General features: G+C 53.7%; 3 protein-coding genes across 3 annotated transcripts; 2 read left to right on the forward strand and 1 right to left on the reverse strand.

Moving 5' to 3' along the window:
* Positions 1-2,419: 2,419 nt before the first annotated feature.
* CORC01_10022 (uncharacterized protein) lies at positions 2,420-2,748 on the forward strand (the record flags this gene model as incomplete). Its single annotated transcript, XM_022621651.1, has 2 exons — positions 2,420-2,584; positions 2,623-2,748. 2 exons carry the CDS (start codon positions 2,420-2,422, stop codon positions 2,746-2,748), a joined length of 291 nt encoding a protein of 96 aa, XP_022471783.1.
* Positions 2,749-10,282: 7,534 nt separating this feature from the next.
* Positions 10,283-13,995, reverse strand: CORC01_10023 (RecF/RecN/SMC N terminal domain-containing protein; the record flags this gene model as incomplete). Its single annotated transcript, XM_022621652.1, has 3 exons — positions 10,283-10,581; positions 10,637-13,902; positions 13,958-13,995. 3 exons carry the CDS (start codon positions 13,993-13,995, stop codon positions 10,283-10,285), a joined length of 3,603 nt encoding a protein of 1,200 aa, XP_022471784.1.
* Positions 13,996-18,466: 4,471 nt separating this feature from the next.
* On the forward strand, positions 18,467-27,886 carry CORC01_10024 (SNF2 family domain-containing protein; the record flags this gene model as incomplete). The annotated part of the gene is made up of 7 exons (XM_022621653.1): positions 18,467-18,477; positions 18,556-18,573; positions 18,761-24,387; positions 25,099-25,550; positions 26,247-26,318; positions 26,400-27,683; positions 27,761-27,886. The coding sequence occupies 7 exons, from the start codon at positions 18,467-18,469 to the stop codon at positions 27,884-27,886; spliced, it is 7,590 nt and encodes a 2,529-aa protein (XP_022471785.1).
* Between the last annotated feature and the right edge of the window lie 90 nt (positions 27,887-27,976).

Raw genomic sequence — 27,976 nt, forward strand, 5'->3', positions numbered from 1 at the left:
TTCCGGCCGTTAAACCCTAGCTCCGGACAAACCGATTTCAGGGTGATAGACCGTTAAGAAGAAAAGAGAACTCTGCCCGGGGCCCCCGCCGTCGTCTCCGCGTTCAGTTGCGTTGCCGCGCAAAACCAAACCTCGATCAAAAGTGCAACGGTATTGTAGCAGCGTCTGTGTTTCCTGGAATAGTCCGTAGTATGTGTGATGTATACGTACTTGCCACGGTACAGAGACATCAAGACAGGACAGTTTGACGCCATGTGCCATGACTATCCAATTACGTACAGCACACACACACACACTCTCTCTCTGATTAATGCTGGGGCATTTGGATATGGGGAAATGGGGAAGAAATCACCGCAATATTGGATGGGGGTGGGAAATGAATCGGTGACGTGCAAACTGCAAAGTCACTTTGCGGGCCAAGGAAAAAAACGAGGCAGGATTTGTGCAGTGCGGGCCGCGCATACGATGCGGGATATTGGGGTCCCATTCACGCGCCGTATGCGTGTGCAGCTTGTGCGGTGTGCCCGCGGTGTATAATACGTACTATGTATATCCTCATTTGCGCTTGAGCCTGACTTGACCGACTCGACTGGCGTCCATCAAATGCCTCACCCACGGGAGTCAAGAGACGCCACTTGGCTCGTTCTGGCCGTGCCTCGGGGAGTACCTGATTTGTCTTGGCTTGTGTGTGGTGAGAATGGAAGCGCTACGGATACGTCAACCTGCCTAGTTCTCGCATCTCGGCACGCAAGGCAGAGAGTAGGATGCAGTGTGTATTCGTAGTCTCGAAGAGATACGGCCAGCATGGCAGTCGGAGGCGAGATGACGATGGGTGATGGTTCCAGACGGAGCTGGATGGATGATTGCTGTTCAATGTGGCAAGTCGGCCGGCCCGTAGACCGGTCACTCCTGTCGACGAACCCCGTTCCAACGAGGTTTCCACGACTCCTACTCCGTACACGGATACCGTCGCCCCAACGACTCGACGAGCGAGCGGAAGTGAGAACTCGACTAGTCAGTGGGAAACCGAAAAGACGCCATTGGACCAACGTGGCCAAAAGCGAGATTTGTGCGAGCGAGACCCGTTGGACGATCCGTGTCCAATCTCTGGCGTTACACGCTGCAAAAGTCGCGCTCCGCTACTGCTTGTCCTTTGCTGCTTGCCTGGGAGGAGCCACAACGTCCCAAGCCAAGCCTGGAGCCAGCCTGTAGGAGCAGGCGAGTCCTGACTTTTCCGACTCAGGGACATCGTGCATTGGCGTGTGCGGCATCGAAGGAAAACCGTTCGCGCAATGCATTGCTGGCGCCCATTTCTTTGCCATGGATGGGGGCACCACTGGCCACTGGCACACTGGGTGGGCACCGGTTCGGTTCCATTGGAGATGCCTGCCACGATAGGAAAACACTAGCAACAGCGCTAGAATGAAAAGAAGAGGAGTTCCTGGGGCAGCGAGCTGACGAGGAGGGTCCCCTTGCTCCAATGACAGGGCCCCTGCAGAGCCCCAGGGAACCCACCCGATCCCCATCAATCCTCTCGATCGAGCAGGGGTTCAGGAGCTTCAGTTGCCGTGGGGTTTCTCTTTTGACGTGCTGCGAGGTGCAGATACGCGGGCTGTGGCCGAGCCTCTGCAAATTCACTTTTCGCTCGCTCTTTTTTCGCTGTGTTGCCTGTTTCCTTGCTGCTTTGCTCTGCTTTCCGCTTCCCTTTCGTCCTTCTCTTGGCTCTTGTGTCTCACCGTCTCTACCCATTGGTGCCCAGTCCTCCCGTCTGGGAAGTTAATCTTCGTCCGACCTTTGCTTCTTTCTCTTGTCGATTGCGGCTGTGAAAGTCCCATTGGTGTGCTGGACATGCAGGAGGGAGGGTGGTCGGGAGAGTTTATGGGAATCGTCATCGCTGAGATACGCGCCAAAGTTTGACAATGGTAACAGAACACCCAACCATTGGGGTTTTTGGTGTGTCTGATCAGAACTTGAGAACAGACAATCGAGGCCAACAACAGTAAGAAGAGGCTGGCTTGCTGGCTTCAGCTTCAGCCAAGCCTCCAACCAGAAGTTGCCAAGACATGGCGGGACTGGGCCCCGGAAGTCTGTTTCTCTGGCTGGCACTCGCTGTCGCTGCCGTTCTCTTCCTTTCTGTCATTCCTTTTTGAGTATTCTCTGACCGTTCTGTCGCTGGATAGAGTGATGCTATTGAGCTTCCTTGACGAACGTGGAAACTCCCATCCAACCTTCGGTGCATTGGGAGAGAAAGTCCCGCAGTCTCGGTGCAGTAGCCGTGTGGGCGGGAATTTTCGACACACGACAAACACGGCAATTTTGCGGAGCCCTGGCAGGCTAGTTAGCCCACCTTTGACCTGCCAATGCATGTCAATGAATATCCGAGCCGTCATTGGTTGGGATCGGTGAAGAAGAAGACGGGATGGGATTGGATTGGCAGCACTGGGTCAAATGGATCGGTGGATCAATCTTCTGCAACTGTGGGTACTGCGGAATTGTCCAGGTTGTGGGCACAATTCAGGTACGGATACCCATGCAATGTCGGCAATTAGACGTTTCTCCATTCTGGTCTCTCCTGTCTCTATGGGTGTGTCTTTCTCTTTCTCTTTCTCTCTCACTCACCCTCTCTCTCTCTGTCTCTGTCTCACCCTCCCTCCCTCTCTTCGGAATGCGAAGGGTGGCATGGGACGGAACGGGGATGCTGTTCCTTTCCTTCTTCACCTTGCTGCGCTGCGGGAATCATCGTCGTAATTGAGTTGAAACAGTCAACACTGTGCAACACTGTGGAAGATCAAACATCCAAGGAATCCGATGAGACGAATTGGGACTCTGCAAGTGTGCGTCTGTGGGGGTTCCCTCTCTTTTTTCTAGGTTGCCTTGAACCTCCTTCGTGGTAACCGTAGCGTTGTGTGGTGCAGGGATTGGTAGAAGCTTTGGTCAAGACCGACTCTCGCGTCGCACGACCAGGATGGACTCGGAAACATTCGCTTGGCGCGCGATCCGTGGTGTGTGTTCAACTCGGGAGGAAGATAAGGGAACGACACTTTTTCCTCGATTTTTTTTAGGCCGTGCCTTGTTTGGCCCGGGCTTGGGAAGTTGGGCCCAGATTAGCCGTCGGCGTGCCTGGCCGGTCTTCTCTCGGGTTTTGTTTTTTTCTTTTGGGCACGATATTTTCCCTATCTTTCTCGATCTCGGGGCTCGCTTGACAAAGTAATCTTAAGAGCAGCCAAGCCTAACCCGGACTCTCTGTTCTTGGTGTGGATGGATCGTGGATGGGCTGCGGATGGACTCAGCTTCGGTTCCGACGAAGGAGAAGACGGGACCGAAATGGCATTGCCAACAGAGTATCCATACGGGCCCGAGAAACCAAGGAAATCAAAGGCTCAGTGTTCGGGAAAGCTTGCTCTCTCGCTGTCTCTTGGCTTAAACCCGATCCTGCAGCTCGCGTCATTACCGAGATGCGAACTTTAGGGTCCTGCCGTGTCTGCTTACCCAAGGGAGCCTAGCGCCCATCTCGGTTCTCTCCTTCCTTTTGATGCAGTTTTTATGGGAAAAGGTTGGAAAGAAATAGTGGACCAAGACATAACCACTTGACCATTTGACCCAAGCCTCACTTGCCAAGATTACTCTAATAAAATAGAAAAGCTGGGGGAAATCGGAGCAGCAGGCCGAGTTTACGAAAGCCATACCGAAGGCAGACAGGCAACTCCGTGACAAACGATGATGGGAAGTCAGATCTCAAAAATTACGCAACGTCCTCTTGCTCAATGCCAACAAACATTCAATGGGGCGTAAGCCCGGCCCAACCTCAAAGGCACAGGTGGACTTGAACATTAAGGTATGTTGATTGAGGCTGAGCAATTAAACTCTAGCCTCAAGTGAGAGACCTCCTACTCTGCCAAGTCGTGAGCTTGGACTGTCCGCGGTAGACTGAACACTTTCGTCGTCATAATCGAAGTCAATTAACCCGAGCGACCGGTGGCGCCTATCAAGGATCGGGCGGCTCTTCCGACTGCGTCGTTGTAACTTGTAAGCCCTGCACTTTGAACAAGGTGCCCTGTCTTCGGATGGCTTGTGCGTACGGCGTGCCCAAGTACGGATTCGAGGCTGCGGGATGCAAGATAAGAACCAACGACAAATTGCTTTGTGCAACAAGGGGTCCCTTGTACGGGTACTCTGAGTCTCTGTCTCTTGCGCAGTGCCACAGTATGCCGCTCTGTTGGTTCGAGTCGTCCCTCCCTCGACCCTGGTCCCCCGTGGCTGACGAAGAGTGTAAGACAAAGAACGCCATAACCCAGATAATACGAACACACATGGAAGGCACAAAGGGAGAAGATATGGGAAAAGTCAATGTCCGGCGACGGCGACGGCGGCTGTGGGCGGGAGAAGGTTCAACGACAACGTTCTTGCATCTGCAGATCTCTTGGCATACAATGACGAGACACCGCGGCCACGTCGGATATTCCTGTTGTTTACCATCTAGGACTCTGTGGTGGAAAGATGGCCGGCACTCCGAACAGCAGGCGCATCGTCCTGTACCTAGCCTGTAGGTCACTTCCTGTCAATCTTTTCCATCACTCACCTGCCTTCCTTCCTTCCTGCATCACCTGCCTTCCTTTTTGCATCACCTGCCTCACCTGCCGTGCCTGCCGTGCCTGCCGTGCCTGCCATCCATGCCTGCCTCGCCTGTGGCGATCTGCGAAAGCTGCGGCAGCCGGGCTGGGCTGGACTTGGCTCCGTGTCGGAGAAACTTCATCACTTTCCAACCTGCCAGCAACATCCAACCACGACACCATCACAGACTTCAAAGCCACGGTCGAAACGTAAGCTCGCAAGTGTCGTAGTCAATGTCAAGTCACACAGCCTCTTGAGCCTCCTTTCTCTTGGCGTTCTCTCTCCCTCTCACTCTGCCTCCTCATCACCCCGGTATGGTCCAACCGGAACCCCTACACCACCAATGGCACATCACGACAAAAATACACCAGGTACACACCTACCTCACCGCACACCGCACGCACCGCACACTATCCGTACACACTACACACAAGCACTACGCCACCAAACGCCAACACTGGCGGCGCACCACTGTCACTCTACAGCGGCGGATGTGCCCGTCGACATGATGCCCGCCCTAGTACAGCCGATGCCTGCAGATCGGCCACTAAAGGCTTGTATCTGTTCGATGGCGTACTGTCTTCTGTGCCCATAACTTGCAAGTGTCAACATTACCCGTCCACCACCACGCCCCCCAGCCACCCTACACCCTTCCCTTTGCTTTGGGGGCGCAAGTCGCGGGAAGCATACAGGAATCGTCTGTGCCTGGCCTGGCCCTGGCCTTGAGTCCTGGGCGAGAGCGAGAGGAAACGTCGTAGGAGCGTACCTACATTGTAAGTGTTGTGTCAAAGCATGTCGCGCTTGTTCGTCCGTCGTCCAAGATCGCCAAATGTTGCCGCAACCCTCCCACACCCCACGTTCCCTTCTCTAAGTCTCTAGGGATACGACCCTAGAAGATACCGATTGAGATACGACTGTCGCCGAGGTCGATGCGACCGTCTCGTTTTTGTGAGGGTTGCACACACACAGTCAAGGTACACACGCGCAACGTCGCGGCCGATGAGCGAACCCCAGAGTTCCTGCATGTCACGGCCAGTCAAGGGTTCAACAAGTCTCCTAGCGTCCGCAAAACGCACAGCTCGCCTCAAAGACGTATTAATTAGTATGTACCATACGTGTAGTATGTGGTCGGGTCGGGTTGGTGCGCAACGGGTAAGGTACTACGGATACACGGCGGCGGTAGGTGAATGTAACCCTCCACGTTGGAAACGCGGGCCCCTCGTCCAAACAGGACGGAGCTGCCTCTGCACCTGGAAAAACGCCGTAGAGTTGTGGAGCACCCTAGACTTGTTAGGACGATACGACGATGGGTTATTTGGCTCATACTGACAGCTGTAGGCGTCTATTCACCAGCAAGGTGTGCATAGCACAACGATTGTGGCGGTCTGGGAGTCGGAAAAGGGCCGACGGCGTGGCGTCCTCGTCTCCTCTTAACTCTTACTGTGTAGATTTTCGAGATCATGCAGCAAGAAGCAGCAAGAAGCAGCCACACCAGCACCAGCGCCAGCGTCAGCAGATGGGATGTCAGGTCTCGAGCCTAACCATTCCAGACCAGACCATGTACCGAATGCATCAAGCTTCTATTTCCAACGTGGTTCCCGTCGAGGTCAGGGCAGATGGCAGATGCAACCGCCAGAGTTCCGTCGCGTTGCATTATTCCATCTCGTCATCAGGAAAAAGTCAACGTCCATGTCTAGCCACCTCTCTTCACTTTGGCTGAAACCAGGCGAACGACCTCGATCCAAAACAACCCCCAGAGCTCCATACGCTAAGCCGTCAGCCGTCCTACTGTGTATGGTCCTACGGCGGCGAGGGCGTTTGCTATCCTCGTCCAGGTCCTCGTTCTCAGCTTGAATCGGCTCTTCCACTCCACTCCCAGCCACTGGAGACCCTGCTTTCTGCTCATAAAAATGGCCCACTTTTACTTTTACTTTATTCCCTTCGCTTCCCTTTGCCTTGAGTCTCTTCGCGCTATGCTGATTCGTGACGTGGGGTTTCCCAAAAACGGCGCGTCGTCAAACAGGTTCCCATCAAATACCCAGTCCCAGTCTGACGGAGTACACTACAAACCAGGGGCCCCTCTCCGGCGTCCTGTCCCGTCTTTGTCGTAGTCGTCGTCGTCGTCGTCCTTGTCGTCGTCCTCGTCGCCGTGCGCCCCTCCATCCGAGGAAGAGCCCCCCTTCCCTAAAATTGGGCATGGGCCGAATCGTTTTAGTGCAACAATGTGAACTCCATCCCGTTCCTCCTCGGTTCCTTCACACTACGGATAGTGGTCCCTGTGGATATGGGGGCTAATCGCGCCGATGGATATCTCACTCTCTTCGTGTCCTCGGTATCCATTCCTGGCAGTTCCATGCTTTCCCAGCTGTGTCCTGGCCAATGACACGCCTCGGATCAGGTCATATCTGCTTTTCCTTTAATGAATAAAAAATGATTAATACAAACAAAGTAAGGGCGAACCCGCCCGCCCCATCTCCTTGCCATCTCCGTACCTCGGGACCGCACCGGCGGGCGTGCCGCGTGCGTATGGTTCAAGTACCGTAGTTTGCGCGAATGACGACGTGCGTGCTATCCCCGGGCGGCGGTCGGCGCGAATTGAGCGCCGGGCTGGCCATGCCGCAGCGCAGAAATACCCGCTGCTACTAAGCCAGAAGAGACGGCAACCCGCGGATCCTGGCCGCCTCATTTTTTTTTTTTTTTTCGGAGAGATTGTGATTTGCCCACACGCACATCTCCGCGTATGCGCGCACCATGGTCCATCAATGAGGCTTCACGATTACACGACTCACGAGGGACGTTACCCTTTACGAAGCTCCAGTTTCTCCTCCATCTCTTTCCTTCCCCATCGTTCTTCCCCAGTATTTCTCAACGCCGGTCCCATTTTGTTTGGAGCACCAACAATGACCAGGCCATCTATGACCCGCGATTTCCAGGCTTCCAGCAGGTTCCTGGTCTTCTCGAGCTCCTCCAACTCAACCAACCAGGCTGAACCTTTGGTGGCCCCAGCAAATGACTGAGGCCGGTATTCGCAGTGATCGGCTGGTTTCCATTTTGAACAAGGCCCCCAGCGGCTGACCACTTACCTGTCACTCCTGTTACCAAGCGTTCCAAGAGAGAAATAAATAAAATAAAAACCCTTGCACCGAATTTTCTCCCAACTAGAGAGGAGACCCAAGGGTAGGCCCCAAAAATGGAGTATGTGCAAACCAGGAAAACCGCCGGTTAATTGGCCGTCCCCATGGGGGTGGTTGATGGTTCAATCGGTGGTACTCGGTGATTTCTTGGGGGTTATGCCATATTGGGCCCCCGGAGCGTGCATTGCATGCCAGCCTCGATTTCCTTGTTCTTGCGCTGTTCTTTGAGGTCCCCGTTGAGGCCTTGGCAAGACTGCAACTGATTCAGAGCAGGACTTTGCCAAGTCGCAGTTTTATTCGTCCAAGTGCCGTCATAACTCGCGGCACGTATCAACTTTGGCCGTTTTGGAAACATGGCTCGTGCCTTTTTGACGTACTGGTTGGATGGGGGAGGGGTTTATACATGGTAATCCCTCCCCAGGAACAAGTATGATTGACCAAGGCAATACGGAGTACTCCGTACACAACGCAGACATGCTACAGAAATGTGATACTCATACGCCTGAGGGGGGAGGGGACCTTCTAACGGTCTTTCTGCAACCACCTCAAACGACGTAGAGACGGCGACGCGTTGCTCGAGACGATCTGTAGGTCTGGCGGCGACTCGTAGATGCATGTCCGCCACTTGCTTTGCTTGGCAGTGTGCTTTTGGGTTTTGCCTGTCCGTAGAGCAGAGTGATCGTCTGTGAATCCCGTCGTCGGGCGGGAGAGGGACAGACGTCTGAAGTCCCTTTTCATCTTTCCTTTCCGTCGTATCATGCCAAAAATTGACAACTTTGGCGGTTTTCTTTTTTTCTTTTTTCAAAACACCTAGTGTCCCTTGTACAAACCCGCCAAGAGCCCCCAAGAGTTTCCAAGATGTCCCAAGAGTGCCACCAAGCCTTTCCCCCCCAAGACGGGCCATCGACATTGAAGCTTTTGCTTTCGATGGATATCGGTCTTGGCCCGGTGAGGCTGGGCAGATCGGCATTGGCGTTTCTCCCGCCGCGTCGTCTTCCTCTTGGGCATTGACGATTGTTCATGAGCCAACCGGACCTTCTCGTAGCAAATCTCAAAAAGCCAAGGAAACCTGAAGCACAGATAAATAGTTCCCCCCCGGTTTCGCCTTGTCCTGTTTGGCTCCCAATCGTAGTAGCCCTTGAGTAGCCAAGAGGTTTCAAGCAACTCGCTCACTCTTGGCTTACACAATGGCCAATTCCCGCCTCTTCGCACGGATAGACAATCGTTCAAGATGCGGCAGCCCTGATTCCGCCTCCGGCTTCGAGTGGGAAACAATGATACCAGATTGGTTTTCGTGATGCTGTCCCCCCTTCCTCCCCTTCCCCTCGTTTTGTCTGTCGTCTAGACCGTGTCGCGGCCGGACGCCCCCGCGGCCATCCCCAGGAAATGTCAACGTCGGCACCTCTCAACCTCCCCGCCTTACCAACCAACCCCCGCGAAACCGGGGTTTTAGAAACAATAAGAAAGAAAGAAAAACAATTAATGGCAGATGGCCTGTTGCAAACTTCCAAGTGCCGAAGGAGGGCAACATGGGGTGAGAACACACATGTCACACTGCGGACGTGTCCCGGCCGAAAATCCATCAGAGACAACCCATCCTCTCTCATACATCCAAGGAACCAGATATCCCGCAGGCAAGGGACAAGAATAGCTCCAACTCGATATTGAGCGGGTAAATCGTCCTGGCAAGGCTGACTAGAACGGAAAGGCATAGCCAAGCTCCTCTTTCTCGATTGGTCGTATGCAGGATTGGTAGATCCTTGAAAGAGCGGTGGCCTCTTGGCGAAGCACAACCCAATCGCTCCAATCCCCCCCGCCGCCGCCTCCCCAAGTATAGGATCATTCCTTTTCCCCATTGCCCAGCCACAGCTGGTGACGTGGGTTGATTGACCAATGGCCGGCCAATGCGGGGGGGGATCTACGAGCCTTTACGGATTTGCAACACGAAAGCAAGGTTCCGAGAGATCTATCCAAGCCGCATGTGCTTGTGAGAACTCGGAGAGGCACAGAGGGATAACTACCAACCAGTGTGGTGAACCGTTGCCGCTCATGAGCGATAAGATGAGTTGTCGCTGGGCCGCGTAATGAGGGACACAAAGGCCCAAGACTTGATGATGAAGACGAAGAAAAAGAAGATGACCGTCGTCGTCGTCGTCGTCGTCGTGGCAAAGGTGGATTAGACATCACAGGGCTATGCCACAATTGGCATGGAAGAGGCAGGTCTCCCAAGACAAATGATGGACAATGTGATTGATGGTTTCGTAATAGAAGCTAATTGTGCCAAACAAAATGAATTCCCAAGCCCAGCGTTCATTTCCACCAGAACTTACGTACAGAACAATGGAAGGCAAGGGACGCGCTTCAAACCCCCAAGCCACACCGCGTCGTGATATCAATCAGCCAACCGCCATAAGTCGCCGCAACGCCATTGCCCAGAGACCCTCAATGTCGACGTGGTCGATGAGGAGTCAATCTCAAGCCACCCAGACCAAAAAATCATGAACTGGTTTCAACGACACACCAATCATCTATTCTACTTACTTCCCTGCCGCAACGCCCTCGACGAAGCTCAGCGCCTCTTCGGTAGGCACACAGTCGATGGAGCTCGTCTTGCTGTGGAAGGTCACACCGTAGCACTTGTCGGCGACGTGGACAATTTCGGGCCGGAAAGTAGTGCAAATAAACTGCGTTCCGGCCTCCTGTGAAATGGACTCCAAGAGGCTGGCGACGGCGGTGCGGTACTGGGCGTCGAGGTTGGCGTCGACCTCGTCAAAGATGACCATGGGACTGCTCTCCGTTTGCTGAAGGGCGAAGATGAGACACAACGCACACAAACCTAGAACAGGTTGTCAGTGACTTGTACAATTACATTGGGGTCGGGTTACGCTTACTCTTTTGACCACCACTGAGTTGCTGGATTCTTTGCTGTTCGTCCAGAGTCTTTGAGTTGAACGACACGCTGATACCGACACCAGTGTAGTTCTCGACGCTGCGGTTCTGCTCCTCGTCAGACTCCTCGGGGTCGACGCGACGATCCGTCCGGCGCTGGATGACCAGGCGACCATGTCCCGCCGGGACGAGCTTCTCGAAGATGGTGGCGAACTCCTTTGACACTTGCTTGAAGGTACGCTCAATAGCCTCGTCCTTGCGCTGATCGAGATGGGCAACAAGCTCCTCGATCGATTCCTGGGAAGCATCCAGCTCTTTCCTTCGCTTCAGGAGCTGGTCCTGTTGCTGAGTGAAGCTGTTGTATTGCTCAAACGCCTTCTTGTTGACGTGCTGGAACTTCTTGAGGGCGTTGCGGACCTTCTTCAGCCTGGAGTCGATCTGTCTGGGATCCATCCTTTCGTACTTGTCAAAGGCCTCTTCAGGCAGAACTCCGAGGTCTCTGATCGCCTTGGCGGCGTCCGCAGCCTGCGCCGTGTAGACGGCCTTCTTGGACATGCTCTTCTCGATCGAGCTACGCTGCTTGGCCTCTCTTGCGGCGACCGTGCTGCGAATCTCTTCTTGCTCTGCCTTTTTGGCTTCGCGGCGGTCGAGCTTGCCGCCCTGCTCCTCGAGCTTCTCCTCAATCTCTTGCATCTTGGCTTCGATGGCGTTGGTTTCCCGCTGAAGCTTCTTGAGTTCTCTCTGCGCCTCCTTAAGGCTGCCAGATTCTCCGGAAGAAGTGTTATTCTCAAAGGCCTGACTGTTGAGCTGATCCAGACGCAGCTGAAGATTCTGGTTGATATCTGTCTCGAGAATCTGTTTCCGACTTTCCGCTTCTCTCCGCTTCTTGCTGGCATCATTCCACTCCTTTTGCAGTCGCTGCACCTGCGCGTCCAGCTCGACAAGCTGCCTCTCCTCAGCATTACTGAGAGACTTCTTGAAGTCGGACGCGAGTTCGGACTCGTTTGCGGCAAGACTCTCTGTGAAAATCTTCATGTCTCGCTCAACGGCATCGCGGTGCCTCATGGCGTCGTTAAGACGCCTCTTCTCGTGCTCGAGCTGTCCATTCTTGTTGGCGAGTTCGTGCCTTAGAGGCTCAAAGCCAGATTCCAACTGACGGAGCTTCTGTTCGGCCTTCTGAACTTCACCCATGGCACGAGTGATCTCCTGCTCCTTCTGTTCGATCTGGTTCCTAATCCGATCAGACTGCTGCAGAAGCCGCTCATACTCGTCTCTCCACTTGTTGACAGCCTGAACGCCTTCAAGCCTAGATCGTCGGGGGTCGATGTAACCACCCGTCATCGCACCCCTCTTGTTGGTGGTATCACCGTCCAGCGTAATGGCATCAACACCATGGCTCCTTGCGTACTGGCCTCCTATGCTCAGATTGGGGCACACTACGACTTTGCCAAAAACTTGCTGGAAGGCCTTTTCATACATTGGATCATAGCGAATCTTGCTCAGGAGCGGCACGATTCCGTCCTGAGATCTGGGCATGTTGATGTTTCTCGGATGAAGGCGGTTGAGCGGCATAAACGTTAGCCTACCCCCGTAATTAGAGCGGAGATGGTTGGTGAGAAATGTGGCCGTTTGATCGTTATCGACAATGTAATGGAACATGCTGTTACCAGCGATTTGCTCAACAGGAAGGCGGTAGGTATCGCTGACCTCAAGGAGCTCCGCCATTGTGCCGTAGGCGCCGGGAATGTCTTGCTCGTGCTTCAGGCGCCTGATTGTGGCAAGGCCACGAGCAGTGTCGCCATCCATCATGGAGCTCAGCTCGCGCTCGGCCCTGTCTCTCTCCTGCCGCGCGTCTCGCAAGATTGTGTCGAGCTTTTCTTCCTCGCGGCAGAGCAGCTTCTTCTCGTCATCGAGTTTGTCCAATGTTTCCCTGGCCTTGCTGGCTTCCTCGAAAAGCTCGTTCCGAATTCCGCTCGAGCTTTGCAACTGCTGTCTCAAGTTGGCGACATCAATGTCGAGCTGCTTGATTGAGTTCTCGGTTCCATTGACATCCTCGTCAGCGTCCATCTTGTTCGCCTTGTGGCTCATGAGCCTCGAATGCAAATCCTCAATTTCTGCCCTCAAGTAATTATCGCGCTCGGCCTTGTTCTTAAACTGGGACCCACGACTCTGCTTGGTGAAAAGGCGATTGCGTGTGGCTTCGGCCGTGTCCAGCTCCTGCTTCTTCGCGACCTCTTGGCTTCTGCGTCTGGTGTACTCCGGGATCACATTGTTCAGCTCCTGCTTCTTCGCCTGGAGCTCCTCGATGGTCGCCGCAAGATCGGCCTCGTGTTGTTGCTGGGCTTGGACGGCCGCAGACTGACCGTCTGATAGGGTCTTGACCTTGAGCTCAGCCTTTGCCTTTGACTTTGCTGTTTCGCGGCGGTCCTCCTCAAGCTGGCGGCGCTCAACCTTGAGCAGGTCCATCTCCTTGGTCAACTTGTGGATCTCAGACTCCAACTTGGTCAAGGTCTTTTCGGCATCCTTCAGTTCAGTTCGTATCGAATCGGTATTGTCCAAGCCGTTCTGTCGGATGTTTTCGATGCGCTCCAGCTGTTCCTGAATTTGCTGCTGCTCTTGGTAGTACAAGGCGTACTCGAGGCATCTCCGTTCGCGATCCTTGTCCTGGAAACCCCGCAACTCCTCCTTTTCCTCTTCCAACTCAGCGAGACGCTCTTTGATGTAGCCGAGAAGCTCGTCAATCTTTTCTCTCTTGTTGTTGGTCTCGTTCATGATCTTAAGCGATTCGGTTCGGCGCGCTTCGTAGACTTGGGTTCCGGCGACCTCCTTCAGAAGGGTGAGTCGATCAGACTCCTTCATGTTCGTCAGGGCCGTGACGCGACCCTGAGGCACAATGTAGTAGGGATTTGACCTAGAGAAGCCAGCAGCCTCGAGCAGGTTGACAACATCGTTCTTGGTGACAACTTTGCGATCGACCGAGTATTCGTCCTTCTTTGTTCCAATAGTGCGACGCAGAATGACCTCCTTGCCTCCTGTTGGGAAGCGCTCATCGCTGTTGTCGAAGATAATCTCGACATATGCAGACATGACAGCCGATCCTGATCCTTCATGCAGCAGAGCCTGGCGCTCCTCGCGAGTCATCTGAGTGTAGGCGTCGCTCAGAACGAAGCGCATCGCCGCGAAGAAGTTACTCTTGCCAGATCCATTGCGACCGACGATGACATTCGTACCGGGGGAGAAGGGTTCAATAACGGTCTGTTCCTTGTAGCTATCGTCAAGTCAGTGGGGTGTCACTCTCTGCGGTCTTGTCGCAAGGGGCACACCTCTTGAAGCCTTGGATAATGCACTGTTTAATGTACATGGTGAGGGGGAGAGTCGCGGCCTCAAGGGCGGCGATTTTGCGCGGGTGAAGTCGCTGATGGAGTTCGCTGCGAGTCGCGCGGTATTTTCATCGGTATATTGACAAGTCGTTGCAGTCGATTGTTGGTGGTGGGGATAAACGACGCGTCCAGGAATCGCGAGGTCCTCAAGCATGGGACGTGGGAGGTCAGGGCGCGTCAAACCTGGGGTGCGGTCGCTCATTTGGCAGGCGGTATGTGCCTGAGGACAAAAGGCAACCAGAGCAAGCAGAATCTCACAGTTTTGTCCACAGTGTGCGACAGATATGTACTGAACTCACACTGTCCGCGACTTCTACTTAATCAACTGTGGTCTTCTATCTTCATCGGTACGTAGGACCTGTGGCTTGCACGATGACGCTATTTGCTATTGTACGTCGAAACACTGTGAATCCATCTGGGCGGAGCACTCTTTATTGTTATGCTGCCCATAAAAGACTTGTTCTCAGATTGCAACATTGTGTGGCCTTGCCTACAGCGACTCGAGAGTCCGACTTCCATGCCTGGTGGCCGTCTTCACTGGGCGAACGGCCCAAGGAAGCTTCAATGTTCCGATGCCCCTGACTCGAGAAACACCATTCGTCTGTTGTTTCAATAAGCTTGTCAAAAAAATTGGTTGACCTTCCGATACAGCAACGGCCGTTGAGTCCATCCAAACGCAACCTACTCAGGCACAGTGAAACTCGCCGATCTGCGGTTGGGTCTCTCAAGATCCATCCATTGCTGCATATAGTTTGAAGAGCAGCGGTCCGACTCGGCCTCCCCAACTGTCCTCGGAGACTTCTTACGCAATCAAGTATCTATCATCGCAGAAGAACAATATGTGAATATCCGACAATGCCAGGAACTCGTCTAAGAGGGACACACTAGTCCGGAGAGGCACATTCTCTTCGAGACAGCACCTGTCAAGCATTAATGTGGAGGCGTAAGATGTCAACCCGTTTTTCTCTAGGGTCCTTCTTTCGCAACCCTCGACCGTTCCGACACTTCCGCGCAGACCTTTAACTGCTCGCAGGGTCTGCGCCTGTGCGCCTGTGCGCAAGCAGAGCTGTCTGTGACTCTGTGTCTTGGGGAGGCCGGAGCAAAAGTTTTCCTGGTGCGCAGCGACCGGGAGACTTGATTACTGGTGTGCTTGAGCAGCATTCATGACACCGGGCGATCAGCAAGTAGTTTGAGCTTCAACATGGATGGAGCTGGGTCCGTCCAATATGCACCCCAGTCAAGTCGTCGGGAAGCTATGCGCACTGACCACATGGACGACACAGAGTACACGTACTCCCTCCCTCCAACTTTTGACGGGACGGCCACGTTGCTGGATAATAAGGTGTCGGCGGGAGAGCAGGAATCAAGGCGATTCGCTGGTGCAGTCCGAAATTCAGAGGACGAAAAAAAAAAGAGAACCGATGTCATCCGCAAGCCAGCAGACGGAAAGCCAGGAGACAGAGTAGCATTCATCGATGGCTGCGTTTTGTCTTGCCTGGTCAGTTGCCAGGGGGAAACCAGGAGTCAGGGGAGTCGAAAAGGCCGAGGCGGGTAAGACAGACACTACAGCAGCTCGCCCTGGAACGGCCGGGGACGGACGGGACGAGCGGAGCACGACTGAGATGAAATGAGGCCATCGCAATCCAAAAGTCCGTAATGGTTTGTTGTTGGAAGCAGAGCATGTGCTGTATAAGTGGCTGTGATCCAGTCACCTCAGCCAGAACTTGCAAAGACAAAAGGACGGACTGGTGGCCAAGACGAATCAGAGCAGCATGCCGTTGGGACGCCTGAATCTCGGTCTCGGGACCCTGGGGGAGCTACGCCGAGATTCCTAAGCTCACCTTACCCCACGTCTTATGGCAGCCGAAACAGCTTGTTTCCCATTCGAGGCATCGGCCTAGACTGGACGGAGCTGCACCAGCATGCCTGTGATGATCCTCGCGCTGGCGTCAGTCTGCGGCAGTCGCAACCCGCCATTGCCATCTATCCCTCGCCCTTCTCATCCCTCACTTAATCCATCCATCCAAAGCTGGCAGTCATCCAGTGGCTCTTTACCGCAACAAGCCTAGTCGTCGGATTTACTGGCGGCGCAAGGTCGTGAAAGGTTGCCTGGTGCCCAGTGCTGCTGATAGGGCGAGAGGATGAGGAGGTCATCTTGTCTATGTATAGCGCAGGTCAGGTCTAGGCTCCAAGGGGCAGCCTGGCCAGCTAATCGCAGGGCCAGATTGGAAGCCTTGGACCGATCTGTCGAGTTGGTTTAATCAGATGAGATGGATGACCCGCGGTTGGCGTGTTGCTGAAGAGTAGCCCATACCACGGCAACATGGCAACCTGGTATTTCGGTGCGGGAAAAAGCCACGCCCAGTCAGTCGGTGGCAAGGGGCAACGGTGGTGGCAGGTATCGAAGAGAAACCGCTAAAGATCTGCCGCCAATTCTTTTGAGTCTGGGAAAGGGACGAGACATCAAGGCAGGGCCGTCGACCATCTCACGCAAGGGAGAGGAGATTGGATGGCGCATGCGAACCCTGAAGTCTGGTCACTGGCTCACAGTAATTTGATGATTCCATTGCAGACTATGGAAAAGTGCCGAGCGGAACTTTGCGCGTGGGGATAAATGCCAGTCTGTCAGAGACCGAGGAAAACTCAAAAGCATAAGAGTTCCGAGGGTTCGCGAGGCCAGGCTTGTGTAGTGTGGTGGTCAGCGAGTCTGTTGCTGCATACATGTACATGCGGGTGCGCTTTTCAGAGTTGGTGATGCTTTATTGACGAGGTTGAGTAAAGCTTTGCCATCGGCCTCGTTCAGGGATGCGCCTGAGAGATGGTGTCGCTGGCTTGTGGCATCGAAATGCATATATTGGTTCGCAAAAGTCGCGGCGCACTGATGACACCTCCGTCCAACTGTTCCAGTGAAACTATCCGGGACAATGATGAAATTGAAATCGTGACCTTAGCACCTGCAGCCAAGGTGATGATAGACACGGGATATCGAAAGGGAGAAGTGGATGACAAGGAACGATGACATGGAACGGCGGCCGGAGAGGAGGAGGAAGAAGACGACGACGACAACAGGCAGGTTCCAGACAGGGTTTGTTGTTTGCTGGGGAGTGGAGGTGGACCAGGGACGCTAGATGACGCTAAGGAGATTAAGCGAGACGCCGTCGCTGCGTGAAGGAACGGCTGGCTTTCCTTCCATTTTTTTTCTCTCACGGGCCCACGGGTAATTATAAAAGTACTGCAGGCATACCTTTAAGACTGTCCGGGCCCCTCCACCCCAAAATTTCCCTCCAGAGCGACGTCGAGGTGCTGCCCTTTCGACGCGACGCCATTAACCCTCGCATCCCATTGGCTCTTTCCTCCCCGGTTGGTCAGCACCATAGGCATCAACAGCACCCAAACCACCCAAAGCCTCACCAGACCTTCCAAGTTCCAGTAAGTAAGTGTACGGAGTACCTCACCTTCTTATCCTGTTAGTTCTGCACCTCAGGCAGGCACCATCCACAACCACGCGCCGTCACGCACTGCACAGCATTCCCGCCTCGCACCTGGCTGGCTGGCACTGCGTCCTCCCCAATCTCAAAATGCCCATATCTAGGCGCGCCTTCTTCCTTCCCACTTTAAGGCGTCATCCCACCCGTTGTTTCGAGCCTCACCTCACCTTTTTAATAGGCGGTTTTTTTTCCCCCTTCCTTCTCTCCAGCCCACGACCTGCCGCTTATGTCTGGCAACAGCAGCTTTTGCGACAACTCAGCAAATACCCCAAATATCCACGTCGCGTTTCTCAACGACTTCTCACGTGAGGACAACATCTTGTCCAATTCTACGTGTTAACGCTACTTCCTCGGGTCTTTTATCTTCCACAACTTACAACAAGCTCCGACACGGCGCGGCGACTTCACCTGCATCGTCCTACTTCTGATGCATGCATGGTATCCGTAGTCACATCCTTTGATCAAGACTCGGCTTGATCCGCAGTGGACAGGATCGCGATTTGTATCCGGCCCCATCGACATTACCCGCTTTCTCAATTTCGGTACGTATTCGCTTCATCAAGTCCGCGTTTCTTTCATTTCCCCGATATGCTCATATCCACCCCAAACCTTGAGTTGGCCGTCTTGAGCCAGGCATGGTCTATCGATCTACCTGCCCTTCACTTCACTATCGAGATCACCTCACCACGGATGTTAATACCCCAATTGCCATGATTCAGTCTTGAATCAGATGCATCATATCTGTTTGGGCACGGGAACATGGCATGTACCTCGTGTTTAAGCTTCGGCATCCCTCTTACCTACCTCTTGCCTTATCCATGCACCTCCATGCGTGTACACTGTCATTCACCCTTCGCCATCCAGTTTCTGGACTCACATCATCTCCTTTTGGACTCATGGTTAACATTCCTCGCAGAAGCCCAGTCTGATGATGAAACTCCCATCAAATCCATCTTAATTCAAAATGGCGTCGAGGTATGGTTCCTACCTGGTGATCTTTGCGATCGCTCAGATCCGTTCAAGTCAGAACTAGCACTAACCTTGCTTCAAAAGACTCGACAGATTGGTCACGTGAGTCAAATATGACATCCCTTTTCATCATAGCAACATAACATACTGTTGTTGCCTGCCTCATCTCAATCCGGCTCAACTTCAAATACAGCTTTGATGATGCCCATGCTGAGCGAACTTGAGGCTCAGTCGCATCAGAGACTTTATATCATCGCGTCCTGAACTGGTCACTAACTGCCTCACGTAGGATTCTCGAAACGGGAAGCACCCGTCTGATTCGTGACACCGCTGTCAACCAACTTGCCGATTGGCAAAAGCAGCACCCTGATGAGCTGTTCAACCTTCTTTCCAGAGTTGTGCCTTACCTCCGACACAAGGACTGGGAGACACGCTCTACAGCAGCCAAGGCGATAGGCAAGATCACCGAGAACGCACCTCTGTATGACCCTAATGAAGATGAGGACTTTGCACCAGTCAAGAAGGATGAACCAGAAGAAAACGGGCACGTGAAGAAGGAGGAGGAAAAGGACGTTACCTCTTTTTCTACCAATGAGCTCCTCAAGTTGGGATCGCTCAACGTAGAGCATATCATAAAGTTTGGTCGCCAACTTCTGAGAGGCGGGAACATCGAGTATGCTCTGGCTTCATTAGACCCCCCGGCACGACTCGCACACCAAAAGAAAACCCTCAACGGACGACTTGGCCTGTTGGGCAGGGTTTTCGAGGATGCCGAGATGCCTGTCCTGGTCGAAAAAGAGCCTAGCCCTCTAACCCCACAAGAGTCGGCAAATGGCCACAATGGCAGCAAGGAGAGCGCAACCGCCCACGGTCAAACCCAGCCGGCAGAGGAAGCAGGCTTGAGCTCAAGGCAACTCAACGTTCTCAAGAGGAAACGCAAGAGAGAGTTGCAGAAGGCTGCGCAGGGCAAAGGGGGGTTTGGAGACTTGACCATGAGAAGGACTACGACAGCAGGTTCCGAAGGTTTCGACGAAACTCCAGCAGCAGATGCCGACACGAAGCAGAAGAATGGGAAGGTGAACGACTACTTCAACTTGGAAAGACCTGCGGAGTTCGACGAGGAATCAAAGGTTGTCAGCGAGTTCAAAGGACAAGTGATCCCGATCAAATCGGAAATCGAGGTTGACGAGACCATGGAGGGTGCTGAGTGGCCCTACGACAGATTGTGCGATTTCCTCAAGGTTGATCTTTTTGACCCTTCCTGGGAGACCCGCCACGGAGCTGCGATGGGCATTCGAGAGGTGATTCGTGTCCACGGAGGTGGAGCTGGCAGGATTCGTTCAAAGTCACGGGCTGAGAATGACCGCTTGAATCAGGCTTGGCTGGACGACCTGGCTTGCCGACTCTGCTGCGTCCTGATGTTGGATAGATTTACCGACTACAGTTCCGATACCTCGGTCGCTCCGATTCGCGAAACGATCGGTCAATCTCTCGGATCAGTCCTCCGCCACATTCCGGCAGAATCTGTTCACGGCATCTACAAGATTCTCTATCAAATGGTCATGCAGGACGATCTTCAACTCGATATGCTTCAGTGGTCCGTCTGCCACGGTGGCATGGTTGGCCTGAGATACGTTGTTGCGGTTAGGAAAGACCTGCTGCTGGAGGACAGTGAGATGATCGATGGCGTCGTTCGTCTAGTCATGAAGGGCCTGGAGGAACACGACGACGATGTCAGAGCAGTGAGCGCCGCAACGTTGCTCCCCATGACCAAGGAATTCGTCACATTACGACCCGGTTCCATTGACAGCCTCATCAACATCATGTGGGGCAGTTTGGCCGATCTTGGTGACGACCTGAGCGCCAGTACCGGTAAGATCATGGACCTACTTGCGACACTCTGCAGCTACCCTGAAGTACTGCAGGCCATGGAAACGTCGGCGGCGCAAGATGAGGAGCGGTCTTTCACCTTGTTGGTGCCGCGTCTGTATCCTTTCCTCCGACATACCATTACTTCCGTCCGCTTAGCTGTGCTCAAGGCTCTAATGACCTTCGCGAATCTGGGAGCTGAGAATTCTCGAGGCTGGCTCAATGGAAGAATTTTACGATTGATCTTCCAGAACGTCTTGGTCGAGAGGGATAGAGAAACACTGGCAATGTCTTTGGACGTTTGGACAGCCCTGGTTCGCTCACTTGCGCAGACGCCCGAAATCCTTGCCGACGAGTTCGCTGCGCATGTTGAGCCTCTGATGAGACTAACACTGCACCCGATTGGTGTGTCCCGGCACCCCCTACCCATGCCCGCCCACCTATTCCAGAAGCCATCAGGCGGCAACTATGCACCTGTTGTCGTCACACCCGCCCGGAAGGCCTCCTCCCCCGACGGACCCGAGAGAGCAAACAAGCGACGTCGCAAATCTGCTAAGACGGATGACGCTCCTGTTACCTCCCATACCCATGACGTAGACGGGCACATGATCCAGGGAGACGTGGACCTTGTCGGCATGGATACTCTGATACGATCGAGAGTATCGGCCGCCAGAGCCATGGGCCTGATCATGTCCTTTATTCCTGTCGCCAGCCTCGCTGAGTACGATCAACTTCTTCTCGCCGGTATCTCGGACCGGGCGTCGTCTACACAGCTCTCGGCATGCATGGTCATTGACGAGTATGCCACAAACGGCCCTGCCGAAGGAGCCCAAAGATACGCCTCGCCGCTACAGAAGATTATTGAGACTGAACGCCCTGCTCACTATAGCGACCTGGTCAGCTATATGCATAGGGTGCGATCCCAGTGTCAGCAACTTCTCAATATGTTCCGCGATCACGGGAAAGTGTCCAGTGGGCGGCTTCCAACACTAGCAGTTCTGGTTCAGGGTGACGAGCAAGCAGGCCCTGGTGCCTTTTCCATTGCGGTCGCAGACAAGGTCGTTGGAGAAGATTTCGACAAGCTTAAGAAGGCTATGTCTCCAGGACAGCGTCTGGTTGCCAGCCAAATGCTCGCCGAAGCCAGAGAAGTGGCCGTATCTGCGATTAGCGACGCCAAGACCGCCAAGGATTCACGAGATGTGCGCATCAAAGCAGGTGCAGCTTGCGCCTTGGTTGCAATCAAGGCCCTTCCTAAGAAACCTAGTCCACTGATCAAGGGCATCATGGACAGTATCAAGACGGAAGACAATCAGGTGCTCCAGAGCCGGGCTTCGGCGACTATTGCAAGACTTGTCCAAGTGTTCAACGAGATGGGTCGTCGCGGACCGGCCGACAAGGTTGTTTCCAACCTAATCAAGTTCTCATGTGTCGAGGTTGCCGAGACTCCAGAGTTCCCTGTCCACGCAAGCAAGACGGATTGCGTGCTTTCAATGCAAAAAGAAGAAGATCGGGTAGATCACGCGGACGCCGCCAAGTGGGCAAAAGAAGTCAAGGCTGCCCGCATCACCCGTCGTGGCGCCAAGGAGGCGCTGGAGATACTATCCAAGACCTATGGCGCGGGGCTGCTCACAGCCGTACCTACTATCAGGGTATTCATGGAGGACCCTCTTGTTAAGGCATTCTCTGGCACATTGCCGGCCGAGGCTAAGGATCCCGAGGATACCTTTGGCCAAGAAATCGTCGATGCCTTGTCCCTCATTCGGACGCTCATGCCAACCCTCGACAAGGCTATGCATCCCTTCATTATGGAAAAGGTGCCGTTAGTCATCAAGGCCTTGCATTCGGAGCTCTCTGTCTTCCGTTACATGGCAGCCAAATGCATGGCTACCATTTGTAGCGTCATCACGGTCGAGGGTATGACCGCTCTCGTCGAGAACGTCTTGCCATCCATCAGCAATCCCATCGATCTCAACTTCCGCCAAGGTGCAATCGAAGTCATTTACCACTTGATTGCTGTGATGGGCGACGCAATTCTTCCTTACGTTATCTTCCTCATTGTTCCCGTCCTGGGCCGCATGAGCGACTCCGATAACGAGATTCGTCTGATTGCGACGACATCTTTTGCAACATTGGTCAAGCTCGTGCCCCTGGAAGCAGGCATCCCCGACCCTCCTGGTCTGTCTGAAGAGTTGCTCAAGGGAAGAGATCGAGAACGAACCTTTATTTCCCAACTGCTGGACCCCAAGAAAGTGGAATCGTTCCAGATTCCTGTTGCCATTAAGGCAGAACTTCGTTCATACCAGCAAGATGGTGTCAACTGGCTTCACTTCCTGAACAAATACCACTTACACGGGATTCTTTGCGACGACATGGGTCTCGGAAAGACCTTGCAAACCATCTGCATGGTTGCCAGCGACCATCATCAGCGCGCTGAGGAGTTCGCCAAGACGGGCGCACCCGACGTCCGCCGCCTCCCTTCTCTGGTTGTCTGCCCTCCTACACTGTCCGGTCACTGGCAACAGGAGATCAAGACTTACGCGCCTTTCCTCAGCGTTACTGCCTATGTGGGTCCGCCAGCTGAGAGGAAGTCTATGAAGGATAGCCTGGATAAGACCGATATTGTCGTCACCAGCTACGATGTCTGCCGAAATGATGCCGACGTCCTTGCAAAATACAACTGGAACTACGTCATTCTGGACGAGGGACATTTGATCAAAAACCCGAAGGCCAAAATCACCATTTCCGTCAAGAAGTTGGCCAGCAACCATCGGTTGATTTTGACAGGGACACCTATCCAAAACAATGTGTTGGAGCTCTGGTCTTTGTTCGACTTCTTGATGCCCGGTTTCCTTGGTGCTGAGAAGGTCTTCCTGGACCGTTTTGCAAAGCCCATTGCTGCAAGTCGCTTCAGCAAAGCGTCTTCAAAAGAACAAGAAGCAGGTGCTCTGGCCATTGAGGCTCTTCACAAGCAAGTCCTGCCTTTCCTTCTACGACGCCTCAAGGAGGAGGTTCTCGATGACCTTCCGCCAAAGATCTTGCAGAACTATTACTGCGACTTGAGCGACCTTCAGAAGAAGCTGTTTGATGACTTCACCAGAAAGCAAGGCAAGAAGCTGCAAGAAGAGGCCGGTCGTGAGGATAAGGACGCCAAGTCACACATTTTCCAGGCCCTGCAGTACATGAGAAAGCTATGCAACTCTCCAGCCATGGTCATGAAGCCTGGACACGGTATGTACGAAGAGACTCAACGAATCCTTAACAAGCAAGGCACCAGTCTCGAGGATCCGGTTCATGCACCCAAATTGACCGCTTTGCGAGACCTACTCGTCGACTGCGGCATTGGTGTAGAAGAAGCTGAATCGAATGATCCTCTGTATCAGCCAATCAAGCCTCATCGCGCTCTCATTTTCTGCCAGATGAAGGAGATGTTGGACATGGTTCAAAACACGGTGCTCAAGACCATGTTGCCGGGTGTCACGCACCTTCGTCTAGACGGTGGAGTTGAAGCCAACAAGCGACAAGACATTGTCAACAAATTCAACAGCGACCCTTCATACGACGTCTTGCTCCTGACCACTAGTGTTGGAGGTTTAGGACTCAACCTGACGGGTGCCGACACGGTCATTTTTGTTGAACATGACTGGAACCCACAGAAAGATATGCAGGCCATGGACCGAGCTCACCGCATCGGACAGAAGAAGGTTGTCAACGTGTACCGCCTGGTGACGAGAGGCACCCTAGAAGAGAAGATTCTGAGCTTGCAACGCTTCAAAATTGACGTCGCTTCAACCGTGGTCAATCAACAGAATGCGGGCTTGGCCACGATGGATACAGACCAGATTTTGGATCTCTTCAACCTCGGGGACACAGGACCCAGTCTCATATCAGATAAGCCTCAAAACTCGATGGAGGGAAGAGAGGAAGACATGGTGGATATCGAAACGGGAGATGTCGTCACGGGCAAGCAACCTGGCAAGAAGGCTTGGCTCGACGATTTGGGCGATCTTTGGGATAATCGCCAGTACGAGGAGAGTTTCGACCTGGATGGTTTTTTGAAAACCATGCAGTAATAATACCCCCGATTCACTATGGTCGTATCGGGAGGAGGATGGAGGCCTTTGAGAGCCTTGTACATGGAGTTTAGCCTGGCATCTGGTTTAGACAAGAGCGTCTTGGATGCCCTTTCAGTAGGGAGGCTTGAGACCTCCCATGCGATAGTGTACTCATAACGAATAGTGTGCGCGGAACGACCTGTACCATATGATATTAGCAGTTTTATGACTGAAACGATGAGAGCTGGGTGAAGCAAACAGCTGAGCGTTCAGATTACCTCACCTTTTCATGAACCAATTTTCCACTATACCTTGCCTCCTCATCTTATATTTGGCTGAAAGCTGACACTATGGTTGGCCTTTGTCTGTGGCCGATCTGCTCAACGCCCTGCGCTACCTGGAACGGGTCCAAAGACTGCATTAAAACAAGTCAACATTCTTCTTTTGCGTCTGAACAATGAAAACATACTGATTAGATAATACACCAGGCACTCGCAGTTGTGTTTTGTGAGGTTTGCATAGAATAAGGTAGGTTGCTCAACCCTCCATCAACATTCTGTGTTTAGCCAAGCAGCAAAAAGGATCACCACCAAAATATCAGGACCATCCTCATCATCACCTCGCTCAAGAAGACTTGTCGGGACCATGACCGCAAACGGGGCATCTTAAGGTCTTGTGCAATTTTTTTCGGATCTACATCTCGAAGTCAGCGAGGATTACTCGACCTTTGACTTCCCCGCCACGGCGCCCTATCTCCTACTCTCTGGAGATGTCGGGAGTCTATCTGACTATGACAGCTATCTCGGGTTCATCCAGCGCCAGACAGATCGGTACAAGGGCGTCCTGCTGGTGCTGGACAATCACGAGTTTCACGATCTCACGTACGACGGAACCATCGAAGCGGCAGCAAGGCTTGAGACAGAGCCGTCGTTGGGGAGGAAGTTGCATATACTCCACCGGCTCAGGTTCGATATCACCGTTACGAACGTGAGTATCCTCGGATGCACTTTGTGGACGATGGTCCCGGAGGAGGCGAGGGCTACGGTCGTGGGCAGGGTCAAGGATTTCCAGCGCATTGAGGGATGGAGTCTCGAAGCACACTGCGCGGCTCATGGGGAGGACTTGGCGTGGTTGAAGAGGGAATTGCGGGAGACGATGGTGCGAGGGAGGGAGGTGGTTGTTGCGACTCACCATGCACCTTCATTGAAGGAAACGTCGGAGCCTAGGTATCAGGGCAGCCCGTGGTCCTCGGCCTTTGCGACTGACGTCTTGGAGGAAATAAACCCATCAGTTGGGGTACGATATTGGGTGTTTGGACATACGCACTTTTCAACGGATTCAGTGGTGAAGGGCGTTAGGATCGTGAGCAACCAGAGAGGATATGTTGGGTATGGCAGAGTTGAGAAGGAGGGGTTCGATTCTACAAGGGCATTGTCTTTTTAGAAGCTAGTAATGGATCTGTGCCTGAAAACTAAGAGAAGAAGATTCGCATTGTATGAGATGGTCTTGATTCAGATGTCGGCTTGTAGTCGGGAGAGTTGTTTCACTGTGCAATCCCAACCAGGCTGTGTGACAAAGTCAACACAAAGAGTGAACTGTACGTAGAAGGTGAGGTAAGGTAGGTACCTCACTGCTGATCTCATAGCTGAGCTCAGCTACAAGGATAGCAATACGGCGGCGGGGTAATGCCCCGCACCTGTGATGCACCGGACTGGCTCTCCACCAAGCTCCTGCCAACCCGCAGCCATTGACAAGCAAAATCCAGAACATTCCACTCAACAACATTGCCTTGGAAGCCAACAACTATTGCCCGCATCAGCTGAATTGGAAGCCAACAACTATTGCCCGCATCAGCTGAAGGCAATCACGCATCTGAACCGTTTTGCGAAATCATCCGTCAAGATGCCTGTAGACTACAGCAAATGGGTACGTTTCACAGCCTCCATTCCCTCCCCGACTGTGGTCTTTGTGACGCCGATCGTAATGGCTAACGTGTAAATGCGATAGGACGCGCTGGAGCTCAGCGACGACTCGGATGTTGAGGTCCACCCCAACGTCGATAAGCGCTCCTTCATCCGAGCAAAGCAGAACCAGATCCACCAGGAGCGCTTACAGCGCAAACACCAGATCGAGACACTCAAGTACGAGCGCATCATCAACGATGGCCTGATGAAGCGCATATCCAACCTCTTGGACGCCCTCAAGTCCCATGCCTCCGAGGCCGAGACCCGCAACCCCGGCGAGGTGGCTTTCCAAGCTGTCATGGAATCCGCCGGGAAGCCCGAAGATGATCAGCCGCCCCCGCGTCCCGAGGGCATCCACGCCGACTCGGAGCCGCTGCCCAGCTTCTCCAAGATGATGGCCGTGCTGCTGGACCAGGTCAACAAGGAACTAGACGAGAAGAAGCCCGAGAACCGCTACAAGGCCATGCTCGAGGGCGTTGAGGGACACTTGACCAAGGTGCAGAATCTGCAAAAGGAATTATTTGCAAAGCTGGCCGAGCTGGAGAAGGAGGAGGGACGCAAGATCACGAGCGAGGGCATCCATACGGGCTTCGACAGCTCGCACGTCAACAAGTCCAAGGACACGGATAAGAAGGAGGAGCAGCGCAAGCCGGAGCTCCTGAACCCCAATTTTGACATGACACAGTCCCTTCCGGCCAAGTCAAGCACATCGTACGACGACGACGAGGAAATCGAGGCGTCGCCCGCCGCCAAGAAGTTTGCGCAGATCAAGGCCGAAGACTACACGTCCAGCGCGCAGTACCTTTCCAAGAACCCGCAGATCCTGACGGAGCGGGAGACGGACGGCCTGCTGGTCCTCGCATTCGACGCCGCCCTCGAGAGCAAGGACGACTACTGCCGGCAGTGCGTCCACCAGGCGCTGCTTCTGCAGTACTGCCGGGCGCTGGGCAAGGACGGCGTGGGCATGTTCTTCAAGCGCATCACGACCAAGGGCCACCAGGCGCAGGAGGTGTTCTACAAGGACGTGCAGGACACGTACGGCAAGATCAGGAACCGGGCGCGGGAGATTGTCAGGGAGCGCGCCAGCGAGCCCGAGGGCGTGGAGCAGATCCAGCTGCACGCGGTGGAACCCGGCACGGAGATCAAGATTACGATCCCGCCCAAGGACAGCGAGGACCCCGCCGTGAAGCAGGGACGGGATATTTTCGAGGCATTCAGCGCCGACTTCCAGAAGGCTCTGGAGAGCGGGAGCCTGGATGAGGTTAATAAGGTGCTGGGCAAGATGAAGGTTGAAGAAGCCGAGGATATTGTCGGCAAGCTTGGAGACGTAAGTGACTGCTTCTGCCCCGAGATGAGTGCGGGATATACGATGAGCCGATTCGCTGACTAAAGTTCAAACTACAGGCCGGCATCTTGAGTCTGGAGGAGCAGATTATCGACGCAACGACGGAGGAGGGCCAAAAGGCGCTCAAGGACATGGAGGCGGCGCAAGCCGGTTCCGAGTCCGGATACGCCCCGGACCCTGAATAAATGAGGGGACAGAAAGCATTCGAAAGTCGACTAGATCCGGAGCATGGGGTAGGGTCAGAGCACATGGAATAGACATCGAGGGAGGCATGA

Source organism: Colletotrichum orchidophilum (genome assembly GCF_001831195.1).
Source record: "Colletotrichum orchidophilum strain IMI 309357 chromosome Unknown Scaffold_96.1, whole genome shotgun sequence".
Classification (NCBI taxonomy): Eukaryota; Fungi; Ascomycota; class Sordariomycetes; order Glomerellales; family Glomerellaceae; genus Colletotrichum; species Colletotrichum orchidophilum.